Source organism: Arvicanthis niloticus, chromosome 13 (assembly GCF_011762505.2).
Source record: "Arvicanthis niloticus isolate mArvNil1 chromosome 13, mArvNil1.pat.X, whole genome shotgun sequence".
NCBI classification, from domain to species: Eukaryota; Metazoa; Chordata; class Mammalia; order Rodentia; family Muridae; genus Arvicanthis; species Arvicanthis niloticus.
The window spans coordinates 55,127,428-55,153,903 of record NC_047670.1 but is presented as its reverse complement, the minus strand read 5'-3'; the positions used below and the strand labels follow the sequence as shown (position 1 = coordinate 55,153,903).

At 51.9% G+C, this 26,476-nt stretch overlaps 1 protein-coding gene across 2 annotated transcripts; it reads right to left on the bottom strand.

Annotated features, from left to right (window-relative positions):
- Window positions 1-479: 479 nt before the first annotated feature.
- On the bottom strand, window positions 480-26,476 carry Syngr1 (synaptogyrin 1). Of its 2 annotated transcripts, none has more exons than XM_034517593.2 (4): window positions 26,317-26,476; window positions 8,849-9,086; window positions 7,826-7,971; window positions 480-4,035 (listed from the first exon to the last, which is right to left on the bottom strand). In XM_034517593.2, the coding sequence occupies exons 1-4, from the start codon at window positions 26,413-26,415 to the stop codon at window positions 3,814-3,816; spliced, it is 705 nt and encodes a 234-aa protein (XP_034373484.1). In that variant the 5' UTR covers window positions 26,416-26,476; the 3' UTR covers window positions 480-3,813. The 2 variants fall into 2 exon arrangements, with proteins under 2 accessions (XP_034373484.1, XP_034373485.1); XM_034517594.2 differs by lacking the exon at window positions 480-4,035 and adding an exon at window positions 5,795-6,492.

Here is a 26,476-nt window from a genome sequence, read left to right as displayed (position 1 = left end):
GATGGCTCAGTGGGTAGAGAGGCTTGCTGCACAAACTTGGCTATTTGAGTTCAACCCTCTAAACCCAAGAGAATGTGGAAGGAAAGAACAGACAAGACAAAATTGTTCTCCATTAGCACATGCACATCATACACAGACACACACAACAGACACACACACAACAGACACACACACAACAGACACACACAGATACATACACACACACAGATACATACACAGACACACACAGAGACACATACACAGACACATACACAGATACACACAATAGACACACACACAACAGACACACACACAGAGACACACACACACACACACAACAGACACATACACACACTACAGCTTTATATTGAATTTGAGGCCAGCCTTGAATACATGCAACTTTGTCTTGGAAAAAAACAAGTTAACCAAACAAGAGAGAGGGGATAAACAAGCTGAAAGCCACACTCGGGACGTCAAAGAAACACAGTGACACAACCCACTGGTGAGCTGACTCTTCACTTTATTACTATGTCACCAGAAGTCACCACCTTCACTTGGTCACCACAGATGGATGGATGTCATAGAGGAGGATGCCTCAGGGCCACTGGGTCCACTGGAGAGGCTTAACTAGGTAGGGGAGGGGCTAGAGCAGGGCCCAACTTGGGGGCCGCCCTTCACCGCACACACGCACACGCACACACACTCACAGATATATTGTGGAGCCTTATATTATACATCTTATATATAGAAAATATATATATTTATACTATACACAGGCAGTAACGCTGCGGGAGGGACCAGGGCACCCAGACAAGAGCTATGGGCACCAGGGGGTGAAGTTATCAGGTCAGGGGTAGCACTGGGAGACAGCTAGCCCAGTTCATCCTCCATAAGCTCTGGGGACTCCTGCTCATACTCTTTAGGGATCAAAGGGTCAAACGTTAGAGGTGCCCCAGGGGTGACAAGTGGGAACTCTTGGTTACATGGGGAAAGCCTGGAACCCCAAGTCTTTGAAAATCAAGAATCATTAGGGACAGATTGAACAGAGACTGGTGCCAGTCCCCTGGAAATTAGCCCCTTGATTGCTACATCTCAGGCGGAGTGGGTGCTGCCCAGGCAAGATGGCCTGTGACTGCACAGGATATGTCATCTCAGAAGGCAGAAGACGGGGCTCCCAATTTCTCAACTCTGCATGACCATGGATGAAATATAATCCTCTCAAAGGATCCCTGCAGCTATAAATTCGTGTGGAACCCAAGTTCCCCAGACCTTCTTTTGTGCTTGACAGGGAGAAGGGAACCCCAGTTCCATAGGCTGTGGGGGACCCCCTCCAAGGAGAATGTGGGAGGAACGCAGAGGCCGTAGATAGGAGAAGGAAATCCAGGGTGCTGCTGGCCTTGAGTCTTCCAAGGGCTATGCTATGTCCGTGGGGGTGTGACCCCTCTCACACTACTGAGTCAGAAGCCTGGGTCTTACTCAAATCCTGCTCAGGCCACTCACCCACTGTCTGATATCACTACTATGATGGTGGCATGCATGGGACAAGGGGAGACGCTGAAGCCCCACCCCCGGTCCTGTAAACTTCTCCAGCCTGAGGACTAAGAAGAGTCTATGATAGATGCCCAGGGTTAGGCAGAGTTTAACCAGCACCCTGCCCTCTGCCTGACATCACCTGTGGCCTGTTGCTGTCCAGGGAGAAACAGATGGCGGCAGTCCTTGGGTCTCTAGTGACCACAGGCAGGGAAGGCTCTGGGTTGTGAGTAGCAAAGACGAGGATTTTTCATGACTTGTGGTGGCATAGCAACACTCCTGTAGCTAATCTCTCCTCTGGTCTGGCATCACTTAAGTCACTGTCCACTATCCCCACGTTGACCCTCCTTGAGCCACCTGGTGGGGGCATGGGGCTGTACACAAAGCCCCTTCCCAGGTGTGGAAAGTGGAAGTCAGGAACAGCCAGCTGTCACTCAGCCGCCTGGGGCTCTCTCCCAACACTGTGACCCCTAGCAAACTTAGAGACCTCAGTCTGGATCCAATTTTCAATGCTAACTGTCTGTGCTCCTGGCTCTGGAAACTGCCTGAGGACTAGGAAGGGCCTATTTCCCTTCCTGGTTTCCCCGTCTGCTCAGGAGGAGCTGTGGTGCTCCTTCTAGGCCTCTGAAACTCTTGTCCCCTCCTTGACTCTTCCTCAGGCCTACACTCACACCATGTTTCCCACTGTAATGGACTCTATGTCTGTATGTGCTTCATAGGCTCCTACAGGACAGGGACCACAGCCACTCTGTGACACCACACCAACATGAGTACCAGAAGAGCAAATCTGCCTGGCAGAGTCCTGTAGGGCATGGTGTGAGGCGGTGGGGGAAACTCAATTGTTAAAGGTGACCCACAGCCCACTGACCTGCTTCCCAGGAACCAGCTCGTGTATACTGGGCACACACAGGAGCGAGGCACAGAAACCTCCCTCTGCGTTCCCTGTCACAGGGAGGGAAGCATTTTGTATGAAAATGCCTTCTTGCTCTCCCCTTAGGCTCCACCCATTTTCCCTTCTGTCTTTGAGGTAACCTGCTATTCTCTTTCCTGTGGCTGGAAGTCTCACTCCTGCTTCATTTGGGGTAGTGTGACCTGTGGCTGTGGCACTCAAACTGACCCAGTAATTGAAAGCTCCTCCCACTGCTCCAGCCCTGACTGTTTGCTGACCCAAACAAGCAGAGAGGGGGCCTCCTGAGTCCCAGGTGATGCTGGAGGTGGAGCCACTTGCTGGGTGGGTGGAGCCAATAAACAGGCAGCGAGGTCATCTCTACCGCTCACTCACTGGGACCTTGGGTCAGTCTTCACTACCTCCTGGCCTCCTGTCTATCCAGTCCAGCCATGAGCAAAGGGCCCAGTAAGCCCTCCAAGAGGCAGGGATGGCCACTACTCCTTTGGGAAACCGCAAAGGGAGTTGCTGGCACACCCCCAAAGGAGTTCCCCGTGGGACATGTTGAGCAACACAAAAGGGACAGGGTAGGTTGAAGAAGCCCTCTAGGAGAAGACCAAGACTGAGGAGAGATCTACATGAGGAAAGCAAGTGAAGCAGAAGAGGCCCTCCCTGGGTTGGAGGCAGATCACGGGGTCTCACTGGACTCACATCTTGAAAGGCTGCCCTACCCCCACCCCCAACCCCCTTCGTCAAATTCAAGTAACACTGAGTGGCAGATCCAAGTGAACAAACAGGAAGTAGGGAAGGCTGGCAGGAGCTCTATCTCTGGCCCATCTCTATGTGGCCTCATCAGCAGCCACTTAAATGAACTTGAATAAAGTGCCTAGACCCCTCAGACCTCAGTTTCCTCAACCATAAAATGGAGATAACCCTGGCAATCACAGGAGGACTGTTGTATATCAAGGATCTTGGGCATGACGGCTCACATGCTGTGACTGACCACACTCTCCATGTGGCTGAGTCCCTTGCAGGCAAACTTCCCAGTATCTGTCTGTCCCATCTTTCCTGTGTCTGGAACAGGGCCTCCTCAGCCCACCTTCTCCCTCTCTATCTCTCACCCCCCAGCTGAGCAAGGCCTGGCATACAGTAGGTGCTCAGTGAATGCTCAAGGACAGAATGAATGCCTGTAACCCCAGGTCCCACCTCTAGACCCCTGCTGGGCACACACTTGCACACATATGTGGATACACCCCACCACTCCCCACCCCAGCTGCACTGGACCTCAGTGGAGTCACTTGGAGGCTGAGCATGTGCTAGGCAGGGTCACCTGGGAGGGAGCAGGGTGCTTGGGAGGGGAGCTAGGATGGAAGGGCAGGGGCGGGGTAGGCGGTCACTGTCACCACCATCAGGGGGGCTCAGTAGCCCTGTGACTGGTAGCCCTGGGGCTCAGCATCAAAGGCGTTGGCTGGATGCTGGTAGGTGCCACCCATGCCAGCAGGGTCCGACCCAGCGCTGGGCTCCACGTAGGGTGCATAAGGCATGCTGGAGTCCTGGCTGGGATCCATGTAGTCCTGGGAGAACAGGGCCGAGTCGGCGCCAATCTGGTACCGCTGGAAGGCTAGCACAGCCTGGCCCGCCTAGGATGGGGGCAGGCAGGGACAGGGACAGGTGAGAGAGATGGTTAAGGGAGAGACAGACAAGAGTATTGGGTTAGTAGAGGTTAGTTGACAGGATGCAGAGTTACAAATATCAAAAGCACCAAGCTTGACTGAGGGGAAGGACTGTTTATGAGGCCACCCCTCCAAAGGGCAGGACCATATCAGCCATCTATAAAGAGCCTCAGAAGTTACCTGCCCCATGTATCCCAAGACAAAACCACTCGGCCCACAGACACACAGCTTGCTCCCAACTGTGTCCTCAGGGATGTTTTGTGGGGCAGGAGAAAAGGTTGCCTAGGACAGAGAACTCTTCACAGCTTCTAAAAGCCATCTTTCTGTTTCTCTTGTAGCTAGGCACAGTCATGTGACTAACTCCTAGCCAATGAGATACAGCATGTTCTTGGTCCCACTCCCTGATCTAATGCCTGGGAAGCAGATGTGCTGGCTGGAGCTCTAGCTGCTATAACACACTCGGGTGGGCGATGGGTGAGGGTTAGGGATGGAAGACGCCTGCACAGCCACTATGCAAGCCCTACACAATCTCTCCAGACTTTCGATTTGTTATTAGTTGGAATGGAAATCACTAGTCACTATAGTTAATTCTAGCTGAAACCCTTGGGACACGTTTGGGGGACTCAACAGATCCTTGACTGTTCAATACATTCTGGGTCCTGTTTCTCTCAGCACACAGTCTGAGAAAGGTCTGTCTGCAGCCACATACAGAGAGAAGACGAGGGTACTGATTCTCAGGGACATCAGATCAACTCTGTAATTCAGAGAAAGCCTTCCCTACCCCTTGACAGCCTATACTCCTAGGTCATGGCTGGGAAGATGAAGGCAGACAGGAGGGGGACCCATGGCAAAGAGTGCTGACATTCAGCCCCTAACATGGGGTCCCTGGCCTGTGACGGACTGAGGAGTAGTTAGAGCTCTTCAGGGCTGGGGTCAAAGGGCAGAAAGCAAATAGAATGACTGCTTCAGAGGTATGAAGACCAGGCTCTCCCTTCACTCTCCGACTTCTTGATGCCTGCACAGAGGTAGGAAGGAAGCAAGAGCAGTGACTTCCGCAGACCTTTCCAGGAAGAGAGCGTCAGTTAGAGCAGTGGTTCTCAACCTGTGGGTCACGACCCCCTTTGAGGGTTCACATATCAGATATTTACATTATGATTCATAACAGTAGCAAAATTACAGTTATGAAGTAGCAACAAAATAACTTTATGGTTGGGGCAGTCACCACAACATGAGGAACTGACTCGAAGGGCGGCAGCATTAGGAAGGTTGAGAAGCACTGATATGGAGGCACTTACAACTGTGTCTGTGGCTCGTCTCCTTCCTGCCCTGTTTCAGTGCCTACTGTGGTCAGCCAGTACAAGAGGCCACATACAGGAAGAGAAGGACCTGGCCAGCAGAGACGGAAGACAGATGCTCACAGACTCTGTTCTGTGTTCTGGGACCTGCACTCGATGCGACATCTCATCTGGCAGCAGGCTGTCTGTACCTGCATGCCTCCTATGTCTGCAGGCTCAGCATTCAGCTACAGCAAGGCAGAGGCAGTGCTCTGGGGTCCACTTGTACCCACTGCATCTTCTACCTCTCCAGGGAGCCCAAGCACAGGCGGGTGCTGCCCAGGATCTGGAAGCCAAGGTCTTTTGGCAGAATAAGTATTTACTATAAGACCCACCCCCCAATGAGGGCTTATGGAGATACACCTCATTCAAGGAATGAATGAATGAATGAATGAATGAACAACAGAACTGACATTTATTGAGCATCTCTGTGCCATGCCCTGTGCTGGCCCTTGTTCAGTTTGCTCAGTCACCTGAAGACACTGATCTGTTATCAGTCACGCTAGGAAAACTGACTGAGATTCAGGGTGGCACAAGAATTTGCTGTCAGTCATAGCGCAGGCCACAGGTCCAACGTTCCAGGCTAGCCCTCTGTAGGTAGCCAGCCCAGGGAGACAGTAAGCTGGTCCTTCCCACCACAATCATGAACAGGTTTATCACACTGTCTGAAGCTCAGCCCCTTCGTGGAGTCACTTGAGACCTTTACCAGCCCACCCTACCTTGTGGAGGTTTGGCTATTGTTCTCTCCCCAGCCAATAGGCTCCTGGGGCCAGGGACCTGTCTAATCCACACAGGCACAAAACAGCTGCTCAATAAATGTTTACTGAGGGAATACAAGCAAAGAGTAAACAAAGGAAGCAATACAGCGTGAGCCAGTGGCGAGCCACAGCTGACTCCTCCAGGCAGCCTCATCCTGTCCTAGTGGTCAAGCATCTCCAACACTGGGCCTTCCTGCAACAGGGCCCTGCTGAGGTGTAGACTCCCTGTCCTTCAGGGACTATGGTTGTGCTGAGGCAGGGAACAGTGTGCTGTATTCCTCCTGGAAGGTAAGGTCCTTGAATCTGCGTACGGCCAGGGCTGCAGTCAGGCTCTGCCAGAGAGAGCAGGGGTGAGGCCACTGAGGAGATGGAAGGGCAGAGCTGCCTCAGAAAGGGCCAGCCATGGGCAGCAGCACCAGGATACTGGGTGTTTGCCTTCAATCCAATCGCTATGCTCCTGTCAGCTGCACCATCTCAGCCAGAGGCAGGATTAGGGGAATTCCTACTAGAGTACCTTCTTCCCAAATGAGATCCCCTGAGGCCACCTTGATCTTCCTGCCCAGTCCTGAAGATATCAGATATCAAGAGCTCTACCATGACCATGGCTGGCCTCTAGGAACTGAACCACAAAACTTTAGCTCCCCATATGGGGGAGGGGAGAGTGGTGGTGCAGAGTGTCCCCGAAGATGGCTGTTGGGGTCCTCAAAAAGAAAAAGAAGTCTGGGCTTGAGAGATGGACTCTCTTCTAGAGGTCCCAGCAACTACATGGTGGCTCACAACCATCTGTAATGGGATCTGATGCCCTCTTCTGGCGTTTCTGAAGACAGCTACAGTGCGTTCATATACATAAACAAATATTTCGAGTTACCCAGGGAGAGTGGGGAGAGGGAAGGCTGACTGTGTGCAGCAGAAGGGGTTCCTTAAAGAACATGGAACTTACAACGGAGTAACAGAAAGGAGAAGGGGGGGTTCGGTTGACACCCTAACCTCTCTCGACAGGAGGGGCCAGCATTGCTGTGCCACTGGAGCACTTGGGACCTTGGGCTAGCCCACCCTGAAAAGGCCAGGCTCCAGCATGCCTGACCGCTAGATAACGCTTTCCTCCATATTTTCTTTTGTTTTTGTTTTTTGAGACAGGGTCTCCCTGTGTAGCCCTGGAACTCATTCTATAGACCAGGCTGGCCTCAAGCTCAGAGATCTGCCAGCCTCTGTCTCCCAGTGTTAAGATTAAAAGCGAATGCCAGCATGGTGGACCTAAAAATAAAATTCCTTAAAAAGACAAAAAATAAATAAGAGCGCTGAGAAGAGACTGAGCCCAGGTTTCCTTGTTTAGAAAGTGGAGCCAATCGGAAACTTTCTCCTGGGGTGGGGAGAGCCCAAGAGTGACGAGTCCATCCGTGGAAGGGAAGCAGCAAAGGCGTGGTATGTACTCAGAGACTAAGTCAGGAGGCTTGAGAGTTCGAGACCCATCTGGGCTACAGTGTGATGCTCAGGCCACACCCTCAGGAAAGCTGTTCCTAGGCAAGGGGCTGCCTGCTCAAGGAGGCTGCAGGTGGCCCTGGAGCAAAGTTCCCTCCAGGAAGCAGGGCCCAGCCCATCTACTCAACAACGGGACACAGCTTGGGGTTTAGCTGGTACAAGTGGACTCTACGGACCCGTACTCACCCATGTGAAAATGGAGAAGAAGGAGAAGGCGATGGCAGCGCGGGCTGCATCCGTCCCTTCGTTCAGAGGGTTGTCCTTGGGCTTGGAGACTTGCCACTGGTTGGCCAGGAAGCAGAAACCCACGAACCAGAAGAAGGCCCAGAAGGCTGGGGTGCCCAGGGCCAGGCCGGATGTCAGTGACACACAAAGAGAAGGGGGAAAAAACAGGGCACCAAGGAACAGGGGAATAGTTCAAGGGCGTGTTCCCATGCTCCCTGACCCCCAAATAATGAGCTTGGGGTTGGAGTAGAGAGGGAGCCAGGAAATGGCACAGACTGGGAATGACATAGAACTAGGGTTGGAGGAGACCACAGAGAGGGCAGGTCAAGCCGACTCACAGGGCCAGGACTACAGAGGGGAAGATACAGAGGGGAGGAGGCAGCCATATACGGGGCATCTCTAAATGGCTGCCACCTCCCTGGCGTGGTCTGGAAGGCCTGCGACTAATGCATAGGGCAGCATGTAGTGACCCTACTCAGACTTCTAGAGAACTTGGGGCAAGGGACAATTGAGACAGGACAACAGTGGCTGCATGATCCAGGGCCTGGACCGCCACGTCCGGCATGTGTGCAGCTTCCAGAAGCCGCCCTAAATAGAGCCCCTTTGAAGCTGAGCTGTCTGGGCTAGCGGGTCAAGATTTTCTGTGGGTGCCCATGGTCTACTAGAGCTGTCCAGGAGAGAGCAGGCATGTACCAGCCTGTCCCTAAGAGGACCTTCTGGGGACACTCATTTAGTCCTAGCTCTATCTAGGTCAAAGGGACCCCAGGCCTTGAGGCAGGGGTCCTCAGTCCTAATCATGCCCAGGCTGATTCTGGGACTCCCAAGGGTAGGAGACTGGCAAAGGGTGGCAGTCCTTCCCAGGGAGAGGTACAGAAGAGCCCTTCCCTTCACCAACCACGGCCCCTAGTCAGTCACATCACTACCTACACTTCAGGGGAGGGTGGAGGAGAGAGCTGTTAAGGGGTACCCCCAAAGCAAGCTCACCCGAGACACCGATGTCAGACAGCACAGCCTTTTTGCGGTCCTTGACACTGCTGATCTGAGGGAAGTACACGTCGAGCGCCAGGTAGAGCAGGCAGGTGAGGAAGGCCAACACGCCCACAGTCACACCATAGCTGCAAGCATTGGGGTTGCGGTTGTAGATGCAAAACTCCTCCTCCTCCTCCGGGTTGTTGAGGTAGCCCTCATTCACAATGGAGCCAAAGACCACGATGGAGAAGACCTGCAAGGAGAGGAACAGGTGTGAGCAATGCTCCCAGATCCACTGTGAACACAAGGCAGTTAGGTATGAAGCAGAAGGCCCAGAGAGGGAGGACGACTTGCTAGAGGTCACACAGCAAAGGCAACATCAACCGCTTCCTAACACAGCTGCAAGGACTTAAGGGCATCTGAATGCACTCGCAGCCCCTCCTGACAACAAGGATCCCAAGGCTGGTGTGGAACTCAGGTCCCAATCCCCTGTCCTCCAGGTCAACTTCTACAGTTCCTGACACCTGCCCAGCTCCGTAATATGTTTGTCTCTGAATGGCCTAGGCTGTTCTGGTCTGGGTCTCAGCCCACAAGTTGCGGTCCTACCCCAAGGAAATGAAATGACAAATCAAAAACTCGTAGCGATAACAATCCTGCCTAATGCATGCCATGGGCCACTTTGTAAGTCACAGCCAACCCTGTTCACTTCCGCAGGATGGGCAGCTTGCTCAGGCTGTAATGACCCTGCCTCCTGCTGGTCACACCCCACAGTGGCTGGAACTAGTGATCTGCTTCTAATAGACAATGTGGTTAAAAACGTGTCTGGGCAGCGGTGGCACATACCTTTCCGAGCACCTGGAAGGCAGAGCCAGACAGAGCTCATAGTTCAAGGCCAGCCTGGCCTACAAAGTGAGTTCTAGGACAGCCAGAGCTACACAGTGAAACTCTGTCTCAGGAAAAACAAAGCAAACAAAAAAAGTGACTGGACTCATGAGGCCCCACCCTTTTTCTGAGGAGCTACAGGTGGCCAGTGGTTGCTAGGGGAAGGGCAGCCATCTTCCTCATCCTGCAGGGCTGGTGAACTGTGCTTGCCAAGGAAATAAGCCCCTACTGTACTCATGCAAACAAATGCAAAGACACAAGGCTGGAGAGATGGCTCAGGGGTTAAGAGCTTGCTACTCTTCCAGAGGACATGGGTACATTTTCCATCTGGAATTCCAGCTCCAGGGGACCTGACGCCTTCTTCTGGCTTCTGTGGGCACTGCACTCTCATAGTATAGCCACAATGGGTACATACACATAAATAAACTATAAATAATCAAAGACATGAAAGTAAGAGCTTGTTGGAAACAGAGGGGCTTGAGAGAAAGGAGAGGAAGGGATAACTGGGAGAAATGCAGTCAAAGTACATTCTGTAAGTATGACATTATGAAAGGGACAAGGGATTGCTTCTGGCTCCCACTTCCCTCACTCTCTGGTCTCCTGTCCCTGCCTGCTCTACTGGAAGCCAACTGCTATGCTTCAAGCTACACCATAGAAACCCATACAGCAAGGAGCAGAGAGAAGCCTCTGGCCGGCAGCCTGAATGGAGCTGAGGACCTCTGTCGGCAGCCTATGGAATGGGCGTGGGCTGAAACCCAACCAGTACCGTTTTAGTAAGCTTGAAAAGGATGCATCCGGAGTAGAGCCATCAGCCCTGGCTGACACTGTGGCTTTAGCCTGTGAGAGACCTGGAAGCAATGGTGCCCACCTAAGCAGATTCCTGACCCACAACAAGTCAGATGACACGTGACAGCTGCCTTGAGGCCATGAGTTTGGGGGCAATTTATTATGTGGTAATGACTAATATATCAGCATCATCAGCATTCTGTAGATGAGGTGCTGGTGTGAATGTGCCTGAAGTTGCACAACTGGTAAGTGACAGAAATGGGGTCCAAACCCAGGGGACCTGCCTGTCCCCTTCATGTTTCCTCCTTAGATGGGGAAAAGTGAGATCTCGAAAAGACTGAAAAAGGCTTGCGTGGCCTGAAGTGAACTGGAAGCGGAAGCTGGAGGAATTGCTGTTGTCGGTTCCCACCTGCCGTTGCTTTGCATCTGTGTGCTTTGCATGTGTGCATGTACATGTGTATGTGCACACATGTATGTGTAGGCCAGAAGTCAATGTCGGGTCTTCCTCTTGTACTCTTTACCTTACTCTTAGAGAAAAGATCTCTCACAAAACTTGAAGCGCACAGATTCAGTTAGACCGTCTGGCTGGTGAGCCCCAAAGATCCTCCTGTCTCCCCATTATTACTACAGACTCAAGCCACTGTGCCCAACTCTCAGATGAATACTGGGGATTGAACTCAGGTCCTCATGGCTGCACAGCAAAAACTTACCAACTGAGACATCTCCGTGGCAACTGCTTTCTACTTATTTAAAAATGTATTTTACCTGCAGGGATATTTGTCTGTGCACCACAGTGTGCAGTGCCCACAGAGGCCAGAAGAGGGCGTCAGATCTCCCAGTGAGCCACCATATGGGTGCTGAGAGTGGAATCTTTGCCCTCCAGAAGAACATCTAGTGTTCTTAACTGACGGCCCACTTTTTTTCATCTTTGTATAAAGAACTGTCACTTTAGTATCAGCCAGGCATGCTCTCCGCCACAGCGGACACCCAGGAGTATGAAGGAAACGGGGATACAGACAATGTGGGCAATCCAAGAGCCATTCACACTGCTTTCTTGTCTTCTTATGTGTCATATGACAGTGGTCTGATTTAGCTATGGCCTCGTGACATCCCCGAGGCCTCGGTGCCTGTGATGTTTGAATTCTATTAAGTGTCTGCACTTTACATTATGCTGAAGGGTGCAGAGCAGAGCAGTAGACAGAAGCCAGGTACATGCACTCTGAGGATTTATGCAAGCTTTCCCTGAGGAAATATGACAGCGCATTTGAGGCCACAGGTTCAAGACACAGAAGGAAGATTGCGGCCTGAATCTGCATCGATGGAGGAATGAAACAGAGCCCATGGCTCTTTACAAAGTGGATTCTGACTCGGCCATTGAAGGGAAGAACTGAAATACGCAATGAAACCAGACACAAGGGCTGGGTGGGGAGTGCACAGGCAGAGACCTGCTTAGCATGCGTGACATCCTGAGTTTTATCCCTGGTGCCCAAAACTAAAACTCAGTCTAGATACAAGGTCACATTTTATGTGTTGTTTCTTTGGTTTTTCCTTTCTCCTTTCCTTCTGACAGGTCTTGCTCACTATGTAGCCCAGGCTGGCCTAGAACTCGAAACGTAGACCAGACTAACCTTGAACTTAAAGAGATCCACTTGCCTCTGCTTCTGCATGTGCCACCATGCCACATACTTGACGTGATTCCTTCTACCAGCTGTTTCACCACAGGCAGCAGAGCAGCAGAGCAGCAGAGCAGAAGGCAGGGGGTAAGGGTGATTGTCTGCTGGCAGTGGGGGCGCACGCCTTTAATCCCAGCACTTGAGAGGCAGAGGCAGGCAGATTTCTGAGTTCAAGGCCAGCCTGGTCTACAGAGTGAGTTCCAGGACAGTCCGGGCTACACAGAGAAACCCTGTCTTGGAAAAAACAAAAACAAAACAAAAAAAGGGTGATGGTCTATTAGGAACTGGGTGGTACTGCACAACATGAAAACACTAAAGGCCACTGGATTTTGAAGGGTTAATTAAAAAAACAAACCCATGGGCCAGTGTGGTTTCACATACTTTTAACACCAGGATTTGGGTGGCAGAGACAAGGAAATCTTTGTAAATTTGAGGCCAGCCTGGTCTAGACAGCAAGTTCCAAGATACTCAGGCCTACATAGTGAGATCCTATCTTGATTTAGAAAGAAAGAAGGGGGGGCAGGGAGGGAGGAGGGGGGAAGGAAGGAAGAAAGGAGGGGCTAGGTTTTTGGTGAGCCACAGGATACCACAGACCTGTCCATACAGGATATTCTGGTTCACTGACTCTGTAGCTGGCCCATGAAACCCAGAAAGTGATTTAGAATGGCTCTCTGACAGAAAAGGAAAACTGAGACTCAGAAGGCAACCAGCCTCAGGAGGAGAACCTGAAGAAGAGGACTAGGGGACCCGGTGATGAGATATAGAGAGGTTAGCAGGTGGCCTTGCTGTACCTTGTAATATCAATATGATGGCTAAGCAAGACTGAGTCCAGGCTGGTGCTCAGGGGAACAGGAGAGGAATGGCCTACGAGAGGGTTTCAAAGACTGTGTCAGGGGCTCCTGGGCAAGGGTGGCTCTGAGGGACAGCAGCCTGGATCAAGTGCTACACGGTCTCTGCACACTGCCATCTGGGTGTGGCAGCTACAACAACCCAAGGCTTCTAGCAGCAACTGGACAGGTTCTGCACATCACCAGATGCCACCAAACTAGCAGAATGGAAGCCTTTTGATTAGAGAGATTTCAGAAAGGCCTGTTGCATTCAAATCTGAGGTTGGCTGTGTGCTGGACAATGAACGGTCTTCTAGAAACATTATCTTCTGGTGAGATGACTCAGGGGATAAAAGCACTTGCAGTACAAGCCTGGTGACCTGAGTTCGATTCTCAGGACCCACATAAAAGTGGGAGGAGAGAAACAACTTTGCAAAATTGTCTTTTGACTTCCACCTGTGCACTATGGTACACTTTCGCACACACACATACACACATGGGTGTAGTTCATTGGTAGGTCAGGTGCTAACCATCCTGGCACTTCAAAACAAAACAATACCAGCTTCTCTGCATGGGGAGGTTTGCACCCAAGAGCAGGGCATGCCTCACAGGAGTAAGGTCTTTTCAGGTTGCTTTCCTTCCCTGGAGGCTATGGACAAGAAGGAACAACACCAGAGTACTTTCTTTAGCAACACTGCCTAGGAAGTGCATGCTTCCTATGGCCAGAAAATATACCACTGCTGCAGGCACTAAAATTAGAGTGCCCCGCCCCCCTTCTCAGAAGCAAAGAAAATGGCCTCCTCAAAGGCTGGGAGAAGAAGCAGGCAGGCAGAAACCTGGGCCTTGGGGAAAACTGAAGAGGAACCATTAAGACTGGGTCCCTAGGGTAAGCCAAGCAGGGAGTCCTTGGAGAGGCCAAGAAAAATGTGTTGGAGATATGTGTCCCCAGGAGGGTGAGGAACAAGATCAAAACACTCTCAGAAGGACAGAAATGGGAGGCCTGTGGCCCCACAGAGGCAGCAGCAGTCTCTGCCTCTGATCAGGCACTCACTGTGGGTTGTAGGCATCTTGGCACCTGGAACTGGCAGAAACAGGCATTAAGTACAGTGAGACCTTCCTGAGGGGAGTGACCTGTGGGGTACAAGTCTGGTCTGAGAAGCCGTGCCTGGCCTTGGGGCTTTAGCTATGCAATTTTACCTGTCTGAACCCAAACTCAAGGGGAACAACAGCCCTGGGCTCCTGATGTACTCTGAAAAAAAAACCAGGTCCATGCGGGGATGACCCAAGTGAGCATCAGAGAGACGCTGGACTGATGTATAACAAGGGGAATGGATGCTCAGGCTGACAGCAGGAAGGTCAAGAGGATGCATCGGTGGTCAGGGAAGGGTCCTGAGATCAGGCCCTTTGAGATGGGCTAAGAAGCCAGCCGGGCAGGAATCTAAGGCACACATAATCCAGGCAGAGGAAGGAAGCAGAGAGGCTGGCTGTGGACCAAGGATACAGTGGAGGTACGGGAGAATGGCTGAAGCCGTCACTCGAGGTCAGCGAGACACAGGCTGAAGGACTGTGGGGTGGCCATTGTCTTCAGGTGCAACAAGCACAGGATTCTGGGTAACAAAGTCTGGTTCTGAGTCACAGAACCCTTCTCACTGAGCCTGTTATCTACAATGTGTCACCACTCTACAATTAGGTTACTTTTGGGGTCCCTCTCTACTGTCTGGATACATTCTGAGTTTCTAGATATAGAGGCCATCTGGGCACCCACCCCATTCACTTAGGGGGCTCTGCTCCTATTCAGCTACGAGCTTCCTACCTTCCTTCCCCTGTCCTAGGCTCCCCTAGGCCTTCTTTCTTGAAGACTATTCCTAGTACAGGTCACACCTCAAACTTAACGTTGGTCTCCATGACAGGTGCAGGAGAGCACACAAACTTCAGGGGTGCACTATTTGGGGAGCTGACTATGTCACAAACATGGGTCTGCACTGCATGGGGCGGGGCCTGGGAGGCCTCTTCCTAGAGGTCATTTACTAGTAATTCCTGAGCACTTCATACGGACGGACACCTTCACCAAAGCTACATGGCAGGCCAGGTCCCTGTTCACACTGAAGGAGACAGATATGTACCTAAGGTCTGAACTGCACCATGAAGAAGTACTAAGTAGTATAAGAGAAGACAGCCTGGGGGGCCAGGTGGACCTCCGATGAAGTGACCACTTAGCCAAGCTTCAGCCAAGTCCCCAAACCCGTCGGATTATCTCGAGAATGATGGCTCAGGAAGGAGCCACAGGTACGAAGCACCTACGGTGCAGATGAGTTGAGTTCAGAGTGTGGAGGGAGATGAGGGAAGCTGACGCAGAGCCGGAAGACATCTGGGAATTAAGGTCACCAAGGTAAGCAAAGCTGGACCTCTGGCCTCTAAGGTCAGGAAGGTTTCAAGAATCAATGCAGACTCAGAAGTGGTTCACTAACCGACCTGACCTGAACCTGAGTTTGCAAAGAATCAAATGGACAGCTGAAAGAGACTGCAGGGAGCTCCTGCAGTGTCAAGACTGGAAAGAGCCAGGGAGCTTGAACTGCAGTGGAGGTGTGGCCTGCAGAACTTGCCAAGATCGCATGCAGCGAAGGAGAATATGAACAGGAGAATGGACTTGATAATCAGGGAGAGAGGTGTGCACCTAAAAACACCATGCCCTTGCAGGGGACAGGAGCCTACAGTAGACAAACTGTCTCCAAGGATCTACAACCTGTCTCTGGAGGTTTCCAAAACCCCCTACAGGACTTCTCGCTGGCAGCAATGATCTAGTTTTTCATCCAAGTGGGAACCCCCTAGAACAGGGGACAGAGTCTCAAGTGCCTGCTGCTCTATCTCTCACAAATGTGGAATGAGAAAGGCCTACGGTGTGTACTGATGTGCGCTGACCCACCACACACACTCACTCCTGTCTTAAGACTGGGACTGGGAGGTTGAAGGGGAGCCAGCACTGGCATGACAGGCTCTCTAAATCCAAAGCTGGTGCCCTGTGCTAGGCAGCCTCCCTGGGTAGCTCATTAAGGCCAGATCTGCAGAGACTGCAAGGACCATACGGAGTAGTGTAAGCAGACACCAGAAAACCGGAAACTAAACCAGAAGGAAACTCTATATGGATCCAGTGGTGGGCCAGGACACTGGGGAAACACATTGCGGTTGTTGGCTGTGCGGAAAGAAAACAGGTCTCACAGGTAGAACCTGGGTCCAGCCACGGCAGAGCATTCAGACAGCAGGACAAGACCCAAGGGGGCCACCTGACAGCAGTGGGTTTGAGAAAGTGGTGGTGAGGGCTGGAGAGGGCTCAGCAGATAAAGGTGCTTGCCACCAAAGCCTGACGGCCTGAGTTAGACACCAGGATCTACATGACAGAAGGGGAAAACTATCCTCTGACAGCTGTGTGCTGTGGCAGGCACCCCTGAATAAATACAATAAAAAAATAGAAGGGAAAAGCCCAGATAAACAGCCTCTGCCATGGTCTCCACCCTCTTCTGAATGCATCCATCCTGTCTTTAGAAATAGATCCCAGATGGTGCCTGATATAGAGCCACAGCCAACTCAGAAGCAAGCCAGAGGCAAGATCAGATTGGAGGAGAATTTCAGGATACTGGGCTGCTAAATTCAGAAGGGCAGAGAGAATCTGACTCCTCAGAAGTCTGAGCCTCTGTGACCCCTGCACCCTAGTCAGCCATGGGGAGGGTAGGGATGGTACAGCCTCAGAGTGCTAGAAAATTCTGCACATGCTGTTCCCCATTTAGAACATGGTTTCCTTTCTTTTCTTGTCTAACAGGAGTGAGGCAATGCCTTCTCTATTAGGATGTGGTGACCCCAACAACCTTCTGGACACCTTCTTCTTGATGGTTCTCTCTACCCTGATCTCATGAGCTGAGATATTTATGGTTTGACTCCCATGAAACTGTACCAGCCTGCAGCCCCAGGAAGCAGAAGCCAATAGACGTACCCCACAGATTTGAACATTAACACTTACCCATACATCCCACACAGCAACCATTATCCAATAGGGCCTATAGACTTCAGCCTGCCCCAGCCCTGCCTTTCCACAGCACTCCAGGTCCTAACTAGCTGCTTCCAAAGGGGGCAGACTCCAGACTCCAGTTCCAGGGAACCATGATAGCACCCATGCAACCTGCCCATCTCCTAAGGGACCAAATGGTCAGTTAGAGGACAGAGCCAGGAGGCCTGGGCCTAGGCCAGCTGCAGGGTTCTAAGGACAGCTCCCCTCCCAATGCCATCCCTCAGCCAGTTTGGGACAGCACAGGGTACTGTTGCCTCAGCAACTCCAGAAGCCCTGTGTATGCCATGTATGTGCAGGTACCCAGGGAGGCCAGAAGATGATGTCATACCCCTGGAACTGGAGCTACAGACAGTTGCAGTGAGCTGCCTAACACGAGTCCTGGGAACTGAATTCAGCTGAGCCCTCCAGAAGAGCAGCAAGTACTCTAACCTCTGGTGTATTTCTCCAGCTCCTTCTTTTTGAGACTGGGTCTTAGCTAGTCTGGTACCTGCTTATGTAGCCCAGTCTACACTGAACTCACAACAGTTCCTCTGATTCAACCTCCTGGTGTAGTGCCATCACACTAGTCTGGAAAAGTCTTTAGATAAATGCCAGGTTTACCCAGATTCGCTGTAAACAACACACATGCCGCATGCACGTATGCACGAATGCACGTATGCACTCAGAGTCCCATCTACATACCAGATCCTCCCAGACCTGGACCGGACCTCACCTCCAATCTGGCCTCTTACTTCATCTTCCCCACACAACTCTAACACTTCGTGCTATCATTTTAGATCCAAGCCACCTCCACAGATCCTCAGGCAATGGCAGCCATCACACCAGCCACCCTCTTTAAACCAAGGTGGAGGCATGTGAGTTAGTCCCCTACTGAACTGACACTCAAGTTACCCAGGAAGTAAAATTACCACAGCCCTTACCCTCTTCTCTGGCGCCCTACCAAGCTCACCCTCCCAAAGCAATGACACCTCCAGAAGGCCTTTGCCCTTGGCTGTCCCTCGGCCCAGGATACCTATCTTTCCCCCAGATCTTCCCAGGGAGGCTGGCTCTGCTGCGTCTAAGCAGCCACAGGAACCACGTGGCCCCAGGAAGCCCTCCAGACAGGACGCTCAGAACCAGGACAGCTTCCAATCAGCGTCCTCCATAATAATGTTACATAAGTTGTTACCTATAGCTCATCTGTGGGGGTCAGTCTCCCTAGACCCAGCAGGAAGGTTAGAAGAAGCCTGGAGGGGAGCAGGAGCCAGTCTGACAGGCACAGTGCAAAGTTCAAGGAAAGAACTTCTCAGCATCCCTGGTCGGTGGTACCTTGCACATACCCCTGGAAGTACAGCCTCTCTAAACCTACTGTGAGCTGGACCTGGCTCCAGTCAGCCTCTGGCCTGAGGTAGGCCCCTCCCTAGCTCCAATCCTGCCCCCAGGGTCCCGGACAGGAAACCATGCTGAGATGAGTCAGGCTGCCAAGGGCCCTACTACAGACAGGTCCACGGCCTACAAGGTCACGTGAGGGAAGCAGAGAAGACAGCTCAGGGACTCGTGACAGCTTCCAGAAGCAGCTCATCTGCCTGGAGAACTTGAGCCTCTTCTCCCTGTAGCCTTGGATGTGGCCACTGGGGATTAGGTGGTAATCTTCCCACAGGCTGTCCTCACATGGTCTTGTGGGTAGGTGGGGGCTGGTTGGGCAGGGCTCAGAGACTAGGTCTCACTGGGTGCTGAGATGCTACAAACTTCCCCTTCCTGAGTCCATGAAAACATGGGGGCCCTGAAACCTCACCAGGAAGGAGAACCCAGAGGACTGCCTTGACTGGACAGGGCCCCTCAATCAGCGCCACCTCTTCCCCTTTTGAAAGGAGAAAGGAGGAATTGAGATGCATTTATCACCTGGAGAAGTGTCCAAGCGTCTGATCCCATAACAGCTGGACCTAAGTGCCCAGCCCACCTAGTGAGGTGGGCATTGACAAATCCACCTCAGAGATGGGGCAACTGATCAAGACTCTAGAGTCCCTCAGCTAGTAAGGACAGAATTCTCCCTCAGCTGCTGCCTCTCTCTCTCCTTGTCAGATGATGCTGGCAGCCCAACCTGACACCCCCTTTCTCCTAGACCTTACACTTTGGAGACAAAGTGGAAGAGGTTGCAGCTTTGCCAATTCTCAGCTATCTGCCATGGGTACAAGGGCACTGAGAAGGAGTTAGAGAGCTGGGGAACCCAGGAAGGCTTCACAGGGAAGAAGTCCCACCTCACATACCCACAGTGTGGAGCCCTCCCAAGAAACCAGCCATCATCCAAGGCAGATTCCCTGCCCCCAACGCTTATAGCCCGATTCAACTCTGCTAGGGTATCAGCTCCTTCTGGTTAGCTAGTTCTTTTTTTTTTTTTTTTTTTTTTTTTTTTTTGGTTTTTGGTTTTTGGTTTTTGGAAACAGGGTTTCTCTGTGTAGTCCTGGCTGTCTTGGAACTCACTCTGTAGACCAGGCTGGTCTCGAACTCAGAAATCCGCCTGCCTCCCAAGTGCTGGGATTAAAGGCATGCGCCACCACCGCCCAGCAGGTTGGCTGGTTCTTAGCCTGCTAAGTCTAGTGTCCACTCCCTGTCGCTAAGCCAGGGTATACACCTCCTGCTGGCTCTTCACTCACCACCATCATATTTTAACTGGATTCTGGATCATATTTCCCTCATTAGTATGAAAGCCTTCATTGCCCAGAGCAGGTATCCAGAACATGCTCAGTATAGGTTAATCAAGAGGACACAGCATCCACATCCTGTGCATCTGGATTTACTATAAGGCCATGCAGAGGCCCTCGCTGCCAGCCAGGCACTGTGGAGATCCATTTGTAACAATCAGCTACGGGATTTGGCGATGTGAAGGTCATGGATGAGCCTGACCAGAGGAAGACGTGAGGTAGGAGCGAACCTGCTGAGTGCTGTACTAGACTGAGCGGGCGCACTCAGCCCTACAAGGGACAAGGGAAATGGGGAGGGAAAAGGACCAAGAGCAGAGAGGAGAACCTGAGGTGGGGGTGGGGGCAGGGCAGGAGGAGTGAGGGGAGAAGCTGCAGATGCAGACACAGGAACTTGAGCATGTGACAGGAGCCTGAGCCACCAATAGGGAGCTGGCCCAGAAGGAGCTGGCAGTTGGGGAGCAAGACTGGATTTCACCCAGCTATGGCAGGTATGCCAGAGCAAGGACACATAACCACTGAGGATCTGAGGTGGAGTGACAAGAAAGTCCGGGGATTAGGGTCATGGGAAGGACCTGTGGCTCAGAGGTCCAGCTACAAGATCACAGGACAGACAAGAGGGTCAAGAACCAGGCACCGGATGAGGACGTACATAGCCTGGGGTGTTGATGGTGGCTGTGGCTGTGACAGATAAGGAAGAGACTATGGAGAAAGGGGAGCCACGCTGTGAAATCAGAAGTTGGCACAGGGACCGGGACTGGAGACCTGCAGACCAGGGAAGGTATGTGAGACTGGTGTGGGGGCGGGGGAAGTCATCACCCTGGAACTGGTCTGTCAGAAGGGAAGGGAGATATCAGGGTTGCTGGGCAGCCCTAGCTGGAGAAGGGCCTAGAAGCACTTGAGAGACAGGACCCTGAGCCTGTCCTCCTCAGGCCTGACGAAAGGAAGGTGGGAAAAAGAAAACGGCCCTCAATGAGTAGCTTCAGGGTCTAGAGTTAGGGGACAAACCAGGTTACAGTGCAATTTACACAATGAGGACTTCGGGAGTGGCACAGAGGCTGAAGACCCAGGTCACAGGCCATGCCCACTTGCTCTGTAACTGCAGGTTACTTGAGAAATCTGGCTTGTTGGGATCTCCTTCATGGTCCCAGCCTGGGCTGACAGCCTGGGGCTGTACCAGCCAAAGTACCTCTTCCCACAATTCACTTCACTGGCACCTGCCTCCTCAACAGAAGAGATGAGGCAAGCTCCATGCGGAAAAGAAGGCTCCCCCAGAAACATGAGGGTATGACTACCCTGACAAGCCCCAGCAACATCCCGCTCTGCTCACACGTGTGCCAACGAGCCTCCCTCTGCCGAGGTGTTTGTGTGTGTGCATACACATGGAGGCCAGAGGTCAGCACAGGGTATACTCGGCTCTTGCTGCTCTCCTCCTTGTTTTTTTGGGGCAGGGTCCCTCACTGAACCGGCAAGTCACTGATTTGGCTAGGCTAGCAGAACTCCAGGGACCTGCCTGTGTATGTCCCCACCCAGTGCTGGCGTTACAGACACATGCTATTACATCTGTCTTTTACACTGGCGATAGGGATCTAAACCCAGGTCCTTAGGCCTGCACAGCAAGCACTTAACTGGCAGAGCCATCTTCCCAGCCTTTTGGCATTGCTTCTTTAAGGATGGGCATACCATGGGGCTAGAGAGATGGCTGAGAACACCGGTTGTTCTTGCAGAGGACCCAGGCTTGATTCCCAGCACCTACATAGTGGCTCACAATCATCTATAACTCCAGTTTCAGAGGATCTGATGTTGTCTTCTGAGTTCCATAGACACCAGGCATAAAAGTGGTGTATAACATACATATAGGCAAAACACTCATACATATAAAATAAAATAAATAAAAAAGACAATGGTCCTTCTCTTATTTAATAAATGGGGAAACTGAGGCTTGCAGAATATCTTGCTCTGTCACACAGCCAAGCAGGGCTGAAGGAAGCTACCACAAGGCTTGCCCTGTACCCTGCATACCTTCTTTCCCACCAGGAAGCAGGTTTTTCAGGTCTGGCTTCCAAGCCTGGCTTCTGTAGCTACCCTGTTATCAGTCTCTCCCTTCCCCTCCTGGCTTCTCCTCTCAGTCCCCGCCCCCCTCAGCTTTGTTCCTCTGAGTCATGGGGCTGAGGACTGGCTCCCCCACCCCAGCACCTCCAGCTGGCTTCAGCTGCCACCTGAAGTCGGGGATAAAACCATCTATAATCCTAGTACTTGGGAGACAAGAAGATCATAAGTTCAAGGATATCCTGGGCTATAAATCAAGACTGTCTCAAACTAAAGTTAAAAACTGGGGCTGAAGAGATGGCTCAGTGGCTAAGAGCACTCACTGCTCTTCCAGGGGACAGGGTTCAGTTCCCATTACTCACATAAGATGGCCGTTAACTCCAACTGCAGGAGTTCTGGCACCCTCTTCAAGCAATCAACACTCACATGACATGTGCACACAAACATAAATATATACATAAATACATATATACATACATACATATATACATACATACATACATAAAAATTAATCTTTTCTTTCTTTCTTTCTTTCTTTTTTTTTTTTTTGGTTTTTCGAGACAGGGTTTCTCTGTGTAGCCCTGCCGTCTTGGAACTCACTCTGTAGACCAGGCTGGCTTCGAACTCAGAAATCTGCCTGTCTCTGCCTCCCAAGTGCTGGGATTAAAGGTGTGCGCCACCACCGCCCAGCCCATAAAAATTAATCTTAAAAAAAGCAAAAAATTAGCTGGGTGTGCCTTTAATCCCAGCACTTGGGAGGCAGCGGCAGATGGATCTCTGAGTTCCAGGACAGCCAGGGCTACATAGAGAAACCCTGTTTCAAAAAAAAAAATTTTTTTTTACAACAACAAAAAGGAAAAGGTGGGTTGGTGAGTTTGCTCTGTGGTTATGAGCCCTGACGGCTCTTCCAGGGTCCTGAGTTCAATTCCCAGCAACCACATGGTGGCTCACAACCATCTATAAAGGGATCTGATGCCCTCTACTGGCATGTAGATGTATATGCAGCAGAGCACTCATAGAATAAATAAATTAAAAAAAAAAAAAAAAAAGTGAAAGGTGCTGGAGAGACTGCTCTAAGTTAAGGGCCCTTGCTGCTCTTCCAGAGAGCCAATACTCAGTTCCCACCCAGGTTAGGAGGCTCATGCCTCTAACTCCAGCCCCAAGGTTTCAGATGATCTCTTCCTCCTCGGTCCCCGGCACAAACATGCACACATACAGACACATACAGATTAAAACATGAAATGAAAATTGAAAATATTTAAAGGAGGCTGAGGATGTAGCTTAGCTGATAGTGGGCTTGCCGGCCATGTGTGAAGCCCAGAGTTCCACCACCGTTACTTAATAAAACCAGGTGTGGTCCCACAGCCTATAATCCTAGCACCAGAGGGAGGCGGAGACAGCAGAATCAGTTCAAAGTCATCCTCAACAACATATCTAGTTTGGGGCCAGCCTGGGCTATATATGACCCTGTCTTTTTTTTAAAAAAAAAAAAAAAGAATTGGAGAGAGAAAAACAGGGAGTAAGAAAATAGATGGAGACAACAGCTTGCAGTTGCCCTGGACAGAGTCCCAACTCTGCCTTCCCCATTGAGTGCAGTCAGGCCTTGCCCAGCCTGGGGGAAGAAATGACAGCCAAGAGACAGCTCCAGTCAAGGAACAAGTGGGTTCTGGGAAGCCCTGCTTCTGTGCTATTGGGGGTCAATGGGCCCCAGGGACCTAAGGTTCACAAGGTCCAGCTTGAGTGAGGTTCCACAGCTTGTGCGGTAAGGGTCTGAAGGCCATCTTTTGGAAAATCAACAACAAAAGATCATCCAGGTACAAGTTCTACAAACTCACAAGTCTATGTGTACATGGTGCTGGGACCACACTGTGCCTGTGGTAGTGTCCTGGATACCAGTGGCCCCAGCTTGTTTGGGACTGAGGGGCCTGAGACTCTGGGTCTATCAATGCTAAAGCCAGGATAACTTGAGCAAATCAGTCACCTCAGAGCCAGAGCCCAGGCTCCCTTAGCTCCATGGGGAAGTATGGGGCCCCAGGGTAGAGGCAAAAACATTGAAAGCAGAGAGAAAACATGGGGGCCCACTCCAGAATGTGTTGAAGATGTCTATACAGCACAGACTATCCAAAAAGATGAAACAGAAACAACACAGCACATGAAATTTACCAGTTCTTTTCTCTCTCTCTTTCCCCACCCCACCCCCACCTCTACTCGAGCTGAGCCAGGGCCCTGCACATGCTAGACAAGTGGTCTACCACTAGCCACACCCCGTCCCCTCTTCACCCGAAGTGTGTACTTCAATGGCATTATGTATCCCATGTTGCTGCCGAATAATGAGCAGGTAACACTTTAATTAACAGGTAGGGACACAAAACTCTTTTATCTTCCTTTTAGGCAGTCTCATGTAGCCCAGGCTGGCCCCAATTTGCTATGTAATTGAGGCTGGCCTTGAACTCTGAGCCTTCTGCCTCTACCTCCAGAGTACTAAGATTACAGACATAAACAACTGCTCAAAGCTTTTTTTTTTTTTTTTGGCTTTTTTTTGAGACATGGTTTGTGTCCTGGAACTCTCACTCTGTAGACCAGGCTGGCCTCGTAGATCCACCTGCCTCAGTCTCCGAGTGCTCAGATCAAAGGCATGAGCCACCACTGCCCCAGGGTCAAAGTTTTTTTATCTAGATTTTAAAAACATTTTTTCTCTAGTCTATATTACATGCCACTGCTAAAAGTATAAAGCATCTGGGATCCAGGTCTGTGAGCCGGGCTGGGAGGTCCGGAAGGGCTCTGGGCTGGGGTTGGACTTGATCTCCTTTACAGCCTTCCAATCTGGAAACTACAGGATTTGTCATCTCCCCTGCAGCAGAAGCCCAGTCCTCTGATGACAGGAAGACTTGAATTCCAAGGCTTGCCTGCGTTCCCAATATCAGTGAGTGGGTGCTAGATCTAGTTAATTTTTCTCCCTCTTTCTGGGCATGTCCTCCTTTTACCCGGACGTAAAGGGTAAGCCCGCAGTGACCCACTAGAACCACCATGACATCACCTCCATGAAGCACATCAATTCCACAGCAGGGAGACCCCCGACCTGGCTCCCTCCCTAGTAGGACTGTGGGCTCCCTGAGCATCAGGGCCGAGCCTGAGTCATGCTGACTTCCCTCCCCTCCCGGCCTGGCAGACTCAATAAAGCTTTGCTAAATGAAGCCATCACCGGTAGAAATGACCCAAGAATAAGGAACGCCCACGCCCCCTCACAAAGCTTGTGTTTCCAACCTCCCAGCCAGGGGCCCCAGAGAGGTCAAAGGAAGCAGCACAAGATCAACCCACCTGATCAGGCAGGTGCCTCCAGGGTTCCCACTTTACCTAGGGCCTGCAGGGGCTTCTGCAAGCTGGGGAGAGCCAAGAATGAATAAATCCGGTGTCACAAGCCCTCATGGATATATCTGGGCTGCATGGTCATAAAGAGTACCGGAAACAAGGCTCCCACAAGGAGGAAATTTAAACGATTCCTAAAACCAGAATAAATTTCAAGCCATTCCGCCCATCAGATCTTGAAATGGCCCTGACCACCAGGAAAGGAGGGCACCTCAGCGAGCCCAGGTCACAGCTGACTTCGGTTATTAGCCCCCAGGGGTCTCTGACCAGTGCATGATCTTCTGGTCTTAGCACACCAGGAATGGACCCCAGACCTGCAGAGGCAAGACCCTCCATGAAGCCAGCCATGCCCGGAAAGCACCAGAACCTACAAGCCTCCTCATCCTGGGGTGCAATGAGGCCCCTGAGCCAACCTCTTCAAGATGTTTCTTTCCCACACCCCAGGCTTGAGCTGAGCCCCACTCAGCATTGGGGGACCTGCACGTACTAGATGGGCTAAAGACCGAGAACAGACAGACCTCCCTGTTCTCCACTGGGTGGAAGGGACCTTTCTCCAGACAACATTTAGAATTCACTCAGGTGTTTGCTAGGGATGGGAGAGTTGCGGATTCATAAAATGTCAGAGCCCAAAGGGGCCTCAAGGAGGCTCCTCCCACCCCCATAAATCGAGAAACTGAGGCATGACATAAGAGGTGACGCTCCCCACCCAGCTCGGAACTGAATCCCTCGTATCCCTGATCTTTTCTGGGGTGGCTCCCTGTCCAAGGTCACGCGGCAAAGCAGATGCGGGTCTTGGCGGAACCCAAGTATCCAAGGCTCCAGATTCAGAGCTCCGCAGCGTACAGGGTGAGCAAAGAAATCTAGTTCCCCGTCCTCGCCCCGAAAGCGCGCGGCAGGTGCAGCAGTGCGCCCTAGAAAAAGATCCACGCCCTGATCCGCGCCCCCCAATAAGCGGCCTTGAACTTGGGCTCTGTCCCCACGGACACGAGCGAACGGAGCTGCTAAATGCAGAGCAGCGACAGCCTGGAGGTCTCGGCAATGGGGCTGAGGAACTCGGTGGCAGGGGCCGGGATCCGTTTGTGTCAGCAGGGCCGCTCGGGCCAGGTGAGGTCGCGCGGATTCCCCGCGCCCCACGCCCCAGCCCGCCTTGCTGTGTCCTTACCCAAGACACTACGCGCAGGATGGTGTGTGGCTGCCGCACCAGGGTGTAGGGGTCGAAGGCGCCCCCGGCTTTGCCCGCTCCGTACGCACCCCCTTCCATCGTGGCTGCACCGCGCGGCGCCCCCCGCTCGGCGCGCGCCGCCGGCCCGTGCGCGTGCGCG

What these genes read in the sequence shown, in the direction of transcription:
- Syngr1 (XM_034517593.2), bottom strand. Translation starts at nt 26,415, where the DNA reads ATGGAAGGGGGTGCGTACGGAGCGGGCAAAGCCGGGGGCGCCTTCGAC. An exon ending in TCCTGCGCGTAGTGTCTTGG is followed by an intron (nt 9,087 to 26,316) that starts GTAAGGACACAG and finishes CTCTCCTTGCAG; the next exon opens with GTCTTCTCCATCGTGGTCTT. An exon ending in GTCTGACATCGGTGTCTCGG is followed by an intron (nt 7,972 to 8,848) that starts GTGAGCTTGCTT and finishes TGGGCACCCCAG; the next exon opens with CCTTCTGGGCCTTCTTCTGG.